This window comes from Camarhynchus parvulus, chromosome 1A, assembly GCF_901933205.1.
Source record: "Camarhynchus parvulus chromosome 1A, STF_HiC, whole genome shotgun sequence".
Classification (NCBI taxonomy): domain Eukaryota; kingdom Metazoa; phylum Chordata; class Aves; order Passeriformes; family Thraupidae; genus Camarhynchus; species Camarhynchus parvulus.
In genome coordinates, this window is record NC_044586.1 from 35,933,484 (window position 1) to 35,947,952 (window position 14,469).

The 14,469-nt window shown below is 35.7% G+C and overlaps 2 protein-coding genes across 3 annotated transcripts in view; both read right to left on the minus strand.

The window, feature by feature from the left end:
- MYRFL (myelin regulatory factor like) overlaps window positions 1-1,003 on the minus strand; it is a 39,590-nt gene extending 38,587 nt beyond the window's left edge. Inside the window, exon 1 of the mRNA XM_030960533.1 lies at window positions 958-1,003. Within this exon, the coding sequence (XP_030816393.1) occupies window positions 958-1,003 (46 nt within the window). The remainder of the gene's footprint in view (window positions 1-957) is intronic.
- A 2,515-nt stretch (window positions 1,004-3,518) lies between these two features.
- Window positions 3,519-14,469, minus strand: part of RAB3IP (RAB3A interacting protein) — a 33,078-nt gene continuing 22,127 nt past the window's right edge. The window contains exons 7-11 of one of the 2 annotated variants that reach the window (XM_030960538.1): window positions 12,596-12,724; window positions 10,271-10,383; window positions 6,741-6,840; window positions 6,566-6,635; window positions 3,519-3,885 (exon numbers count right to left, since the gene is read on the minus strand). In XM_030960538.1, coding sequence (XP_030816398.1) covers window positions 3,803-3,885; window positions 6,566-6,635; window positions 6,741-6,840; window positions 10,271-10,383; window positions 12,596-12,724 — 495 coding nt within the window. In that variant the 3' untranslated portion in view covers window positions 3,519-3,802. The remainder of the gene's footprint in view (window positions 3,886-6,565; window positions 6,636-6,740; window positions 6,841-10,270; window positions 10,384-12,595; window positions 12,725-14,469) is intronic. The other variant, XM_030960539.1, reaches the window with a different exon arrangement.

A 14,469-nucleotide genomic window follows, 5' to 3' on the forward strand; every position in this document is an offset into this window, starting at 1 on the left:
ATATTTCTTTGATCAATTTTTTAACGTCTTAGCTTGAAATTAAAATTTAAAAGTTACAGTTGCCACCTCTCAGGCCAACAGAGGGGCAGGGAAAAGAATAACACAGAAAGCAAATCACAAGAGTGATTTTCCCAGGTAGTTAACTTGGTAGTTTCCCAAGTTACTTTGAGGCCAGTGAATACTGCATTTGGAAACAAATACAACAAAAGCAGCTTAGAATAGAACAGTTTACATATTAAAAACAAAAAGCAAAGTGCAAACTAGAGGAAGGGAGAGAAAAAATAGTAAAACAAATACAAAAGTAAAAAGCCTTTAACACATTATCAGAGAGTCTAAAAATGCAGTCTTATTATGGAATCTATTAGGAAGTGAACTGTGTAGTAAGAGAAAATGATGAAACTAATTGGACCAGCTAGAATAGAAAATGTCTTGGAGAAAAAGGCAGGATAGATGATCTCAGCCAAAAGACAAAAATATCCACGTTTAACTCTTCAGAAGGATCCTGAGGATACTGATACAATTAACATTTTACCAGTTACAATCAGGCCATTTAAGTTCATGGAAAGAAAACCCTCTTTACCTGACATGCTAAAACTGAGAAGGACGTGAGATCTCTATCCACATGAAAATCACTAAGACTTCAGAAGTGTTACACTGCAATGAGTCCTCAGTCACTTCCCAGTTTTTCTTCAAGACAATTTCCTTGCCCATACTACAGGCTTTGCTGGGTGTGCCTTCCCTTTGGTATTCTGGCCAGAGCACAAAGAAAAAGGCACTGCAGCACATCTGTACTATTTGTAATCATTCTGGTACTGTCTTCCACAATAACTTAGTGTAAACGCAGCTTTGGGTTTCCGAGCATTTTTTCTTCCTCCTTTCTTCCTCAGTTACCCCCAAACAATTACTGGTTTTGCTGACACTAAAAATTGTTAAGGCTTCTCTTGAAACTAGTCTTACCTTCAAAGAACTGCTGCAAGGCCTCATTTTCTCCCACCACATCCATGACAAGCCAGTAGAAGTGTTTTGCTTTCCTACTACTTGAAGAGCTCCCACTGGGACAAATGCAGTCTCCTCCAGATGATTACGAGCATGCCAAGGAATACATCATGATTTTGTCAGGGATTTCAATGACTTTGTCTCAGCTGATTTCATTCCTCTGTAACTAGATTCAGGGTTATACTTAGGCTTTATGTAAAGGACTTAAACTACACAAAAGGAGACTCTAACAAGGCTTTTGAGGCAAGATGACATGGATTCTAGCCTGTCAGTAAGTCTAATGTTCTCGTTTTAAGGACCTTTGGTCCCAGTACTAATTACACATGCGCAAAAAATGTAGCAATAAAAATTACTTATCTTGTCTTTGTACTTTCACACAGGCCATGTAATTAGTACTACCAACAGAAGCAATAGTAATCAAAAAAGCAAGAGCAAAGCCATCACTGGTAGGGAAGTAGAACTATGTTGTTACTATTATTAAAAAAACTAAATCACAGATTAGCCTGTTTGTCTAAGGTAACATATGGAAAGCAGAACATGGAACAAAGCTCTTTTAAGGCTAGTAGCAAACTCTACTACACTTTCTCTTAGTTCATCTTTAAACACTGAAAACTGCCCATTCTGTCACCACTAAGCAAACAGGAGAGAAATACTCAAATGTTTTGAGTAGACATCAAAAAAAAAGGCATTTAGTTATGAGCAGAAGTTCCAATGAAGTCTGACATTAAGACATTTTTGGAAGTAATTATATTCACCAGACAAGTAGTTGTCCAATTTTTACAAGCCCCAGACACTCACAGTGACACAGGTTTCTCATGATAAACTTCTCATATGAAAAATACAGAAAATAATTTTGGATTAGGACACGACAACAGAAGTCAGTCAGCATTTACAAGATGTTGATGTAATTGAGTCAGTCATTACTGCTGAGATGCACTACATGGGGTACACCTTTGTACAAGAAAATCACCTCAGCACAGTACATTGTAGATACTACCATGTATAGAAAGGCCCCTTCTCTCTGCTTAAATGAGCAACAGAATTTTGTTTTATAGTAAGTCCAAATAGCAGGATTTTGTTTTATATTAAGTCCAAATAGTAGCTATTGGCTACCATTTGCCTACTGTTAGCTAATGATGGAAACCATTCTATCTCATTATCTAAACTAAGGATTAACAAGCATTTAGGAAGCATTTATGAGCCTAACATAAAAAATTAATACCAATAAACACAGCTTGTTTTCTAAGACTGAGTAAAGCCAGACTTCCTTAGCATTATTGAATGGATAAACAATCCTTTAACAACTGCTGGTAGAATTACTCCAGGTTTCTACAACAGCAAGTAGTACCCAGTGATGGGAGTATTCCCTCAGTACTAAAACTGCCCAGGTTGGACCTACATACTCCATTACTAATCACATCTAGGTTCAGTTGTTTGTTTTTATCTTAGCATTGAAATGTCCAGTCAAAGCCAACTCTTGCAAAGTGTTTTCATGTATATACAAGCAACACAAGCATGGTATTAAATTTCACTGCCCCTTCTATTGACTCTTATGAAAATAGAGAACATTGCAGCAAGACAATGACAAATAGTGTTGGTTTTATTCAACACCAAAGAGATCCACTGAGATGCTTCTTGTTAGAAAAAGAACTGTATAAGCTCACCTTCTAGTCAGTTTACCTGTCAAAGTTTTAATCGTGTGTGCAACTGATAAATCGTTGTCAGGACTGAGATCCAATGTTTTTCCAAAAAGGCAAGCCCAGTTCATACCCACAACCATGTTCCTTGTAACATCATAACTGTCTGCTTTCAGCTGAGACAATGCCCAGGAAAAAAATGATCACTTCAACTTCAAGTGCCAAAGAAACACTTCCAACAGAAAAAGCATCTCTTAAAAGGCCAGGATCCTTTTTGGAGGTTCTCTGACACCATTTTTTTCACACATACAAATTGTAACATTATATGGAAATTATCATCAGCATGTTAAAGAAATCACATAATGGAAATTTCTGAGTTTCAAGAACAACTATGGGGGAAATTATGTATAAGACACTGAAAACTCCCCGGAAGACTGGGGAAAAAAAACTAATTTAAATGAATGAAAAAATTCTAGTGAAAGAAAATTAGAGGGAAAGAGAAAGCTTTTAACAGTCATATATGGGTCAAAATAGATTTCTAACCAAAAAGCAAATAAGATAATTTTATTGTTCCTTCATATTTGAAAAGCATCCTTCCTTAAAGAGAAGACACTCAGGTTTATTGTGCTGTGACTCTTCACTATATGTGTTTCTCTTCCTATATACATATTTTTAAAAATTACAAGTATAGGAAAGCAGCACTTCAAACAATTCCAAGTTCTCCCAGCTGTCTGTTAACTGTACTGGCGTACATGTATAGAAAGCTACATAAGTGTACCTAAACACTAGGCATTTATTTGCTCTTAATAAAACCAGTTTTGTATTTTGGAATGTCCTACTGGGGAGGTTCACGTTCTGCATCACAAAGAACAGAAGACAAGAGACTGCTTCAGATTAACACTTTAATCAGAAGGTTTGTTTTTAAATGTAAATTACAATCACTAATACACCTGCAAGTGCTTACCACATTTGTTCAACTAAGTATTATATATACGCATATACAGCATAGGTCAGTTTAAAACAATCACAGTACTTCTTAGTGCCGTCTGCAAATGGAGAAAGATCTTGGACCCACTTTGTGGAAATAAATATCAAGAGACAAAAAGAGGTTCAGCAATTTTAGTTATGTATATTCAATGAAGTTCATGCACGCGCAAGAGTAAAAAGTTTTAGAGCTCCTCCTTGTAGTAGCCAAGTTTTGCTAGTGACATCTCTCGTCTCAGCTGCATAACTTCCCAGAACATCTGATCCACTAAAAAAGACAGAAATATCATTAAATATACCAAATTCACATTTTATTCCAACTGATGTATTCAGGCTGCCTTACTCTACATAAGTTTAGGGGAACTTCATAACAAACATCTGGTAAAATCAGAGTTAGTATGTGTAAAGGCTAATTGTACAAAATTTGTTCAAGCACATATCCTAAACATTCTAAATGAGAGTCCTATGAAAAATTCCTCAGATTTTAGTTATCTTTAAAATGGAGAGCAGAACTATATCAGTATTCTTGTCAGCTTCAATTAATTGCAGTTTCTTATTTAAGCTTCCCTGCCCCTTGACTCATTTTCTGTGAAACTAAATTACTACAAAAAGAAAAAAGTAGAGCTTGTTGAATAAGAATTGCTTCACCAAAGAATCTGCAATTTTGCCTTTTATAATCCTTCTTGCTCCCTTTTTTCCTACACTAGTCTACTAGCAACAATAAATTGGGTAGCAAAGACCTTTTTTTCTTATTTCATCTCTATCTTTCTAAATGTGATAAGCCTAATGCATAGCTTAAGCTTCTGGACGTCATAGCAATACAAATCAAAATCATGGGGTATATAATTATTCAAGACAAAATTTCCATGCAGTCAAGATCCTGAAGTAGAATGTCTACAAATATCATTAACCTGAACAACAAGCACAAGGTCTTCCCTACCACAGTTCAAAAACACTTTTGTGTCAGTGACCTGTCTTAAAAATTATATGGTGCATTAGTAGAAATGCATGCAGCACCTTATACAGACAATTATGATGAGTGCCTACATTCTTGTGAATGTATTGTTGAAATCCTTACATAAATCTAGAAATGCAAATTCTATGTTCTAGTAGTAAAGATGACAACTGAGCTGAAACACCAAACTTTTTTTTAGAAAACTTCTTGGGAAAAATAAATCACTCTTATAATGCTGAAAATATTTCATTATATGATGTAAAAAAGCCCATTAATTAAGTTTTTTTTTATCTTGATAGCAAAGTAAATAATTTTTAGTTGAAGCTTCACAAGTCCTTTCAGTCAAAGTAAAAGCCTTTGGACTACAAACCATATTAAAACTTAAATAACACATTTTCAAGATCTTCAGTGAAGCTAGTAAATCAGCAAAAATTACCACCATCTGAAGGTTTTATTAAACATAATTAAGTATAGTAAATAGCTGAATTTTCGGTGAATTCCATGACCCTTTAACATTGAAGATTAACAGCATTATTTTTTGTAATTAAGTCTATCTATCACCTCAGGAGTACTTCAGGTTAGAAATATTTGGGTGTAGCTAAAATCCTGAGCTCTTGAAATTTGGAAACATCAGGAAGAGATGACTATAGGTGAGGTAGCAAAGCAGGGCTAATTCTAGCCAAATTCTTGATGGAGCAAATCCACAGAGACTTGAAAACTGGAATAATGAAATGCACAGACATCCATAAATATTACAATATTAACTGGTTTACTTTACTTTCAAAAATGCAACTGAACTAAAAAAAAAAATTACATTTTCACAGTGAAAGCAAATATTTTAATTTACTATTGACATGGCGCTAATGACACTTTTCCCACTATCTGTGCTCAGTGTTTCTGGAAGCCTGAGTGATATAACCTGTTTCAAAAAAATTTGGACTGAAAGCTGTTTGGCAATATTCTTTGACCTGGACAGCTAAATCAACTGTGTGCAGTTTAAACACAGCCAAATAATCTTTTCCTTTTATAGTGATAAACAGGTAAAATGGTCCGGAAAATGAAGACAAAGCTATGCCTCCAACATGCAATATATTTTTAAATTCCAGAATCAAGTAACTAGGTGTACTGTGAATATGTTTTCACAAACACCTTCTTTTATATGGACATATTAGAACCACATAGTCCAGCTAAGCAAATTTATGAATTACTGTGCAGAAACAGTTTAAATAGGCAATTGTTGGATGTAATATTTTGACACGACCAAAGCAACTGGGTGACAAAGGTAGGGAACCCCCCCAAGCCACAGCCTGAAGCAATGGCAGCAAAAAGCACATTTCTCTTTTGGGGTGGAGGGTGATCAAGCCTTACATTTATAAGCAGAGCCCTAATCAAGATTTGGCCATGCCACTCCAATGATCTCATTTCTCAGCTGCACTCAGATGAATCATTACAGGTTTTCTGTATATATAAAAAATTACCTGTTTACATTTTGCAATTTTACCCAAAATATTGTCTTTCTTGCCAGTTCCCCCTGAAAAAGCAGTCTGACAAGAACAGCTGTCTCAACTGCCACTGCACAAAACCAGAAGACATACCAAAATGCCAAGCTAAAGAAAAACTGGTCCAGATCAAACCAAACTGAAGTTTTTTGCATCCAAAATACCTCCACATTCTGCGACAGAGATTTGATTTTTGACCACTGTGTGGAAAAACTGTGACTAACTCCCCTAGTTAGATTTTGTTTTAACATTTCTTACTGTATAAGGGGTTTTTTAATGAACTGAAAATCAATGCATTATAATTTGTTGTTTTAAAAAATAACTTTATTGGAGAGTGAAATATCAACATATTCTCAAAATTACAACAATGACTAACTGATAACCTGTAATGTCAGGTCACAGATAGCAATTTTGTTGCACAGAGAGAAACTTTTAGGAACAGGCACTATGTATATGTCCCTTTATGTAGGTGAAATACCATCTTTTATACTCACCATCTTGCTGCTTCAACAGTCCTTGCTGGATGTATCGAATATATGTAAAGAAGTTACACACAGAAGTGATCTAAACTCATAAAAATAATGGTGGTTAATGTAATTTTGTATAGAGGCACGGAAAAAATAGTTAAATAACTACTACACAAAATTAAATAATAGTAAATCTACTTACCCTGTAACGACAGAAAGGAGAAATGTAGTAATAGCTGCTTGAATCTCCTAATTTGATTCTATGCTTGCATGACTTACTTTGTCCACTGAGAGCACATTTCCTACAAATATAAAGGTCACATGATTCAATAAACCAATCTGACATTAATGTCTAAACACATGCATGTGTTTATGGTGTTAATGTAACTGCTTCATATTGGCACAGATAGATGAGTCTCTACTTCATTTTACAAGCTGCAATTATTACATTATGTTGTCAATTATTTTAGTTCCACAAGGCCTAATTTCACTTCAATACTGGTGTGTTATGCTTTTTCTGAATTCTAAAACTTTCTTCAGCTCTGGGAATGCACTTCCATATTCACAAATTTAAATTCACTTGACAACGATGGCACAGTGGGATTTCTTTAATTAACTCTTGATATGTCAAATAAACATTTTTAAAAGTATCAGTTGATGCCAAATTTGAACAGATTTTTTTAAAGTTACGCTTGATATTGTATTTCATCCTAAAAAAAAAAGTCAGCCTCACAGAAGAGCAGTCAATTCTCTGAGATGCATTTTAAATCCAGTTTTGCATTTATGCCCAAATCAAAATCATATTTTACATTCAGAGTATAAAATCTTCTGGGACAAAGGAAAATGGGCTGTCTGGCAGTAATTCTTTCTGTTACCATTACAAAAAGTGAGAGTAAAATAATCAAATTTACTTCTGGTGTATTGCAACTATGCAGTATTCAGGAAAGGCCATTAGTCACCACAAACTGCTCCCAAAAAAAAAAAAAAAAACGAGTTAGGAAATCAATGAATTTTTAAAGATGAGAAGAATTTGATTTATTCTGAATGTCTGTATTACAGCCTCTCAGATGAATTGGGTTGTCATGGCAACCACTGTTTCATTAATTTTAAAAGCTGCTGGGTCTTCTTTCTCTCATTTCTACCTCATGAAACTGGGGAGTCTAAGAACAAGCTGCCTTTCAAAAGTGAAACAAAAATTACTAAGCTTCTGTGGTTCTGAACAGTGGCTCATAGGCCCTTTTAAATTGCCTGCAGCTGGTCCACAGAACCATGTAAAACAGGAGAAAATAAAAGTGTGTATACAATTTTCCATAGCAATTTATGAGGACTGACAGCAATTCATTGATACAAGAAATCCTAAAGTAGCTGAAGCAAGCTGGATCACAATTTCAGTCTAGCTTTTGTCAGAAGACAAACATTCAGTGCTCGGAAAATAAAACTTCTTTTTTTTTCTAGTTACATAATTGCCTTCTCTGTGTTGTCTTCCATCAGACCAGTTGAAGCTGAGGGCTCGTGCTGGTGACTCAGTTCTGTGCTGTACAGCACACACAGCTCAGCCCTTTGTTCCCCTTGGGGACAATTATGTGAACCTTCTGGGGAAACCCAGCTGCCTTTTGTTAAGGCAGCACTCCCTACACACCATCACAGTTACCACCATTCAGTAACTTCTGTATATTCAGAACCTTTCTGCACTACTATCACAGCTTTCTGTCCTCCACTCCTCACTATGCTATTTGGGCTGTTACTCACTATTTTATGCATCTTTTTAACTCCACACAAACGTACAACAAAATGCACAGGTACAACAAAATGACTTCTTTAAAAACATTACTCTAGCTTTTGTTATTGTTTATTTTCAGTTTGTCTATATTAAGTCACCCATTTAAGCCAATAGTTTCAATAAAAAAAGCATTTTGCACCATATAAAAATAAAAACATGAAACTGCTATGCTGATTCAGTGAAAACTGCAACACCTGTTTCCCGTTCAGTGTCAGTAATAATACATAAGGCAAAGCACAACTGCTGTCAAATTACACTTAAATACTTAATTCCTTACCTATTACTTATCTACAAGCAGCAGCACAGAAGTTTTTGTTGGTACAGAAGAGTTGGAAAAGAGAGAAAAGAATTTGCCTGACCTTTTGGTATGTCTAAAATAAATAAATTACAACTTGTGCACTGTCATCCCAAAACATGAATCTCTATCTTGCCAAATATGTAAGGGTTTTCTAAGTTCTGATTTAAAAGTTATCCTACACTGGAGAAAACAAGCTAAAAATCTCCAGAAATTTCTGAATAATGCAGTTGAGTCTCCTGTCTGGGTTAAGTATTTCATCACATAAAGATGTAGCAAAGTCGCTTGAACCACAATGACTTCAAATCCATTTGACAGTTGTTTTTTGATGATACATGATTTGTTTCAGTGGTTTCTGACTGTCCAGATTCTCGACTGCTTTCATGGAACACAGATTACAGTGGCAGATCTTGGACAGGAATTCCCTACTCCTTGAGTAGCTCCATCACTGGTGTGGGCCCTTTTGATGAGAGGCTGCTACAGGTCAAAGAGTTTGTTCTAGTGACAGGAAGAAGTTGAAAAAAATTTGAATGCTTGAACTTTGCAGGCTAGAAGGGATCAAAGACTAAGTCATAAAACACACAAAACCAATTTTAATTTTATACAGTTTCTTTAAAGAGAAAATAAAGAATTTTGAGATGTGTCAGTAGTAATTTCTCTTCCACTCAAAAGAGGAAAAATTATTAAAAAGCAGTGGCAATAAGAAAGAAAAAAAATCTTAGAGTCAGATGAAAACATTTTTATGAAAGTTTTCTACCGTAAAATTGAGCTCTCTTAAATCAAATATTAGAGAGTAAACTGTCAACTTGTCCAAAATGCTTCCAACAGAAAGGTCGAGTCATTCTCAAGATTTGAAAGGCTTCAGATTAATATCCAGACTGACCTTGCTTTCTTACTCCAACATCCACTAAGGCATCCTACAATCCCCTTTCCTTCCACATAATCAAAGCCTCAGTGCCTCAGGCAAGTTCCTCCTACCCAATTTCAATGTTTGTATCAGTACCTGAAAACAAGTCTTGCTTCACATTTCTCAAGGACCATTCCAGACTTTCTAAAATAACCTTCCTTCCTGTCATTCAAGCATACTTCCTACTTTAGATTCCAACTCTCATTCATCTTCATTCCCACTTACATTCCTCCTGCTCAAATTCAGAGGATCAACTCTCTCTATATTTCTCAAATATTTCAGCTTTGTTAGTGTCCTACCTATGTCCTTTGTTAGTGTCCTACGTATGTCCTGAATTTTTTATGCCACAAGTACTCCAGATGTCATAAACCCAGTCTGTACTATTTCAATACCAATTTCTTTCATGATGCTTTCCAGCTGAGAGCCCCCAGTTCAAAACCATCTGGTTTAAGTATCAGAATGCTCTTCTCCAAAGAGGTCAATGTTACTTTCAGGGTCAATGCATCAAAACAAGCAAAAGTCAAGCTCTCCCCAAATGGTAAGGTTTGTTCTATATTAGGGGATTTTTTTAAAGTTTCATTTATTAGTTGCTTACTTTCCCACAAAATTTGTAACAACAAAGTCCTAGATTTTAAGGGAATTAAATTTAAGATACACAAATTTGACTGAGGTAATCAGTTAATAGCAGTTTTCTCAAGCCAAGAGAACTCAAATGAGTCAAGAGTATCCCCCTGTGTCAGCTCAACATACTTTGGTCCCCCACATTCAACTGCAGAAGCTTTCACAAATCGAACAGGTTGCAAGCCAACAGGTTCAATGCTCAGAGTGTTGTTTTCAACAGCTTCCAGAACAGCTGAGGCCAACTGCAAGAGAAATTTAGAAAGCAGTTAAAAACAGCTCTGCTTCATCCACTGCCTCAAAGCAGTGACACATTTCTTATTCTGGAAAGTTAAGAACACGGCGGGGGGGGGGAAGGAAAAAAAAAATCAACCCATCAAACAAAAATTCTATTACAAATAAGATTTCACTTTTAGCATGACCAAGAGGTCCCATTTCCAGGCTCCTGTTTAAATTCTGCCCTACAAATAACCCTGCCTTCCCTGAGGCAACCTAACTTCCTTTACAGCCAGGAATGTAGTGAAGCATGTTTAAAACACTAACTGTATTTTCAGCCTTTCCTCATACACCCAAATAGCACATGTATTTATATATGCTATGCTCTTGTCAGAGACTGAATATCACACAAACTTTATTTTAAAAAATTGGTCTGATTTTATTGTGTTCTATGAAAAACACAAAATTATACTCCATACATCTTTATCTTAAATTAAACAAGTAAATGTTATGTCAGTGTTTTCAGCTAAAGATAGTTCTAGCAAAGTGTTCAAACAAGACTGAACAATATATAGAAAAGCCAGTTGCAACTTTCAAACACTAGCCTACTTAAAGGGCAACTTTGCTCAGGTTTCTTTATGTTCACTCCTTATAAACAATCATAAGACACTGGAAATGTGACCATTTTGCTTGATTGGACTGAACATTTGTCCAAGACCACTGTTCCAAGTAATAGCCATTACTTGATTTAAAAAAAGGTGCAACTTACATTACTAATGAAATAATTTTGTGCCAAGGTTCTTTCCTACTAAGTAATAAAGGTATTTTTTCTATTGTACTTTAATTATTTTAAGACCAGAATGGTACTATTAAAGTAGTTCATACGAAATACTCTTTCTGCCAAAAGCAGAACACTACACATACACATAAGAGGCTACTGAGAGTTAACGTAATACTTCAACCATTCACATAGCTGCATTTTCAATTATTCAAAAACACAATACATGTGTAATTTATTGCTTGGTTTAACTGCACACTAGCATCCATAGCCAAGTAAAACAGAAGCTGGTCACTACACACAGCATTTGGAAACAATAAATGGTGTAACTGACGAGCGCTAGAAGCCTCATTGTTCCCTTAAAAGGCAATACAAATCTACAGTACTTATATTACCAATGAAGAACACATTCCAAAATTAAGTTGCTGCAAAAGACAACAGGATGGCCTACTTACATATACTGCAGAAGCAATTTAATTCCCATAGTAACCAAGTAAATTTTTAGTGGGAGAGGTTCATATGATGCTGTACACCAACCACAACAAACTGGTATACAATTGACTAAAAGACTGCAGGTGCTTACGGCCAGCAAGTAACAGTAGATGAAAAGCATGGGAAAAGAACATAACACTTCCTGAAAACAACACATGAACATTATGAAGAAAATGTAGGGTTTTCTATGTAAGGTGTTTAATTTTATTGGGAAAGAATATCAATACTTAGGACTTCAAAATTTCTTGTTCTGATTTTAATAAAGATCTAAGAATATGCTCCCTTTTCCCCACTGATGGATACTACAAGTACAGCCTAGAAATGGTGCTTAAGGACAAAAACTAAGAAAAGCAATTGGATATGTAATCAGTTCCATGTTATTCCCAGGACAGGTGAAACTCTAGTATTTCCTCTGTATGGGAGAGTGTGTGGGAATAACACAAGGAAAAAAGCCTCCTAATTTGATTCCTCTAAAACCATATTTACCAACTTACCCTGTTGAATCTTAAATCCTGAAGCCTAATTCTTGTAACTCAAACCTCTCTTCAAGAAAAGGCCCAGACTACGCTAGCAGTCTGCTTTGACTGATATGAGAGAAAATCAGTCCACAAAATTTAATATCTTTGTCTCTACTGCCCTCTATATAAACCAGACACAGAATATGATTTTTACACTCTATTTGGAGTATCAGGAAGAAAACTTCCATCCATTCCAACAATGATCAGATTCTAGCAGACAGGTATAACATTTGAAGAAGTAGACATAAAAAGGCCATATCTGAAAGAGCATAAATGGAATAGAATAATGAAGAAAAAAGTGGTCAAACTTTAGGACTTCACTGTAAATTGCCAAAGACCAATGAAACAAAAATGGTTAAACTTCATATTGAAAACAATATAGTAGTCTTTTGGCTCCATGTAACATATTTAAGGGGAAGATATTAGTGAGCACATTTTGACCATTTCCATTACCTCACTTTTGGAGAAAGTTAAACATGGAAAAATATCTTCCCGATAAATTTTGTCCAAGAAAGGACATGTTCTGTCCATAGTAGGCTCATCCTTCCAAGACCTGAAGTCATTGTACAGAGACAGGTCAGCCTAGAACACACAAAAATTCACATATTTTAGTAACATAATTATCACACTAGTGTCTATCATTTGCAAACATCCACAGGTAAATAATAAGCATCAAAATGCTTTCCATTGTAATGTAAAAATTGAAAGAATGTAATGTGTAAATTGAAAGAATGCTATCATGGTTCAGCTATGAATACCTTCTTAAATCCACTTTCCTAAGCCTGTAAATTCAAGCAAATCAAAACATACGATTTTCAATACAGAGATAATGCATTTACTGGTTACCACTCCACACTACAACTACAAGCTAATGACCTTTCCTCCATTTCCTAAGCTTACAGATAGCTTTGAAATACTTAGGCAGAGCCAGAAAACAGTTTCCATCTTCATGCATCTTCCTTACTTTAGTTCACCTCCATTTATGTAAGTTAAGAACAGCAGAGAAATTCAAAGAAAACAACTGCAATCCTAGACATCTTACATGTTCATGCTGCTTCTGACTCCAATTTGCTGCTATCCAACCACTAAAAGAAAACAGACTAACACACTGAATATCCTAAGAAAACAAGAAGTCAATGTACAACTCAGTTAAAAGTACACTGATATTCTTCACTTTTCCTCTTTATGCTAAAACTCTCTCCTACACCTCTCTACAACAGAAAGGCAATGATGGTTGCTGGAAATGATTTATGAGCCTGCTCCCCCAACAGCTCCTCTAGGCAAAGAGGAAATGCTAAAATTACCGCTTAAATCATGCTCAGAAGAACTGTATTCTGTGTTAGGAAAAGATAATTGTACCTGCTTTGAAAACACCTTGTTTTGTCATCTCCAGGCTGAGATCAGTTAGCAGCAGGATGACACCTACCCAGTGTGGTGGTCCAGAGATGGGTACTAGGTTGTTACTAAAAATCTATTTGCATTATGGGGCAGTCTGTCTCACAGGTCTGCTACCCACTAACAGCTAGAGCACACTGAGGTGCTCCCAGAGCACACCATCTGCTTTAGGGTTACTTGGGAAAAGACCTTTCATGGGCTCCAAGCAGAGTGGGGGTGAGTGCTTCTGACACATGCTCCTAATCCAACATATAAAACTAACTCCAGTCCCAAAGGAACATGCAGCACCATCCTCAGACTGGCTCTGACATTCTGCTTCAGCACCTTCAGTCTGCTGAACTACAGTAGGCTATACTCCTAAAACTAAAACTATTGAAAGGATGTACACTGCAGGAGAAAGACAAGCCAGGATGTGAATTTAAAATTTTGTACAGTTAAAGAAAAGACAGATAAGATAATGAAATGGAGAAATAGCACATACTAAAAGTTGATTTTTAATCCTATTTAAAAGAACAGTGTGCTGCTTTGAACCAATCTCTGTCTCTTTTTCATTCCCCATGCATCACCCCTTCTGAGCTCTCAGTACTTTGCCATTCTCTAACACATATGCTTTGGGGAGTTCTTTTCATCATTTTCAGGGGTTTTTGGTTAAACTTTTTTCTTTTTCTTTTCTTCTTTTTTTCCTTGAAAAATAACTTACAGAAATTAGACTGGAAATTTTGTTTTTCATTAGAGCCACTTGCATTATGCTCAGGTACAATCAGGAACAACTATCTTAATTAAGCTAATCCATAAGTGTTCTGGCTGCTAAGCCACCAACTTCATTGTACAAGTGCAATTCAATAGGTGTAACTTGCTCCCCAAAGGAACACTTCCCATAAACCCATCTCAGGTCTGGCTTTAAAATTAATACAATCAAGAGATACCAGCAG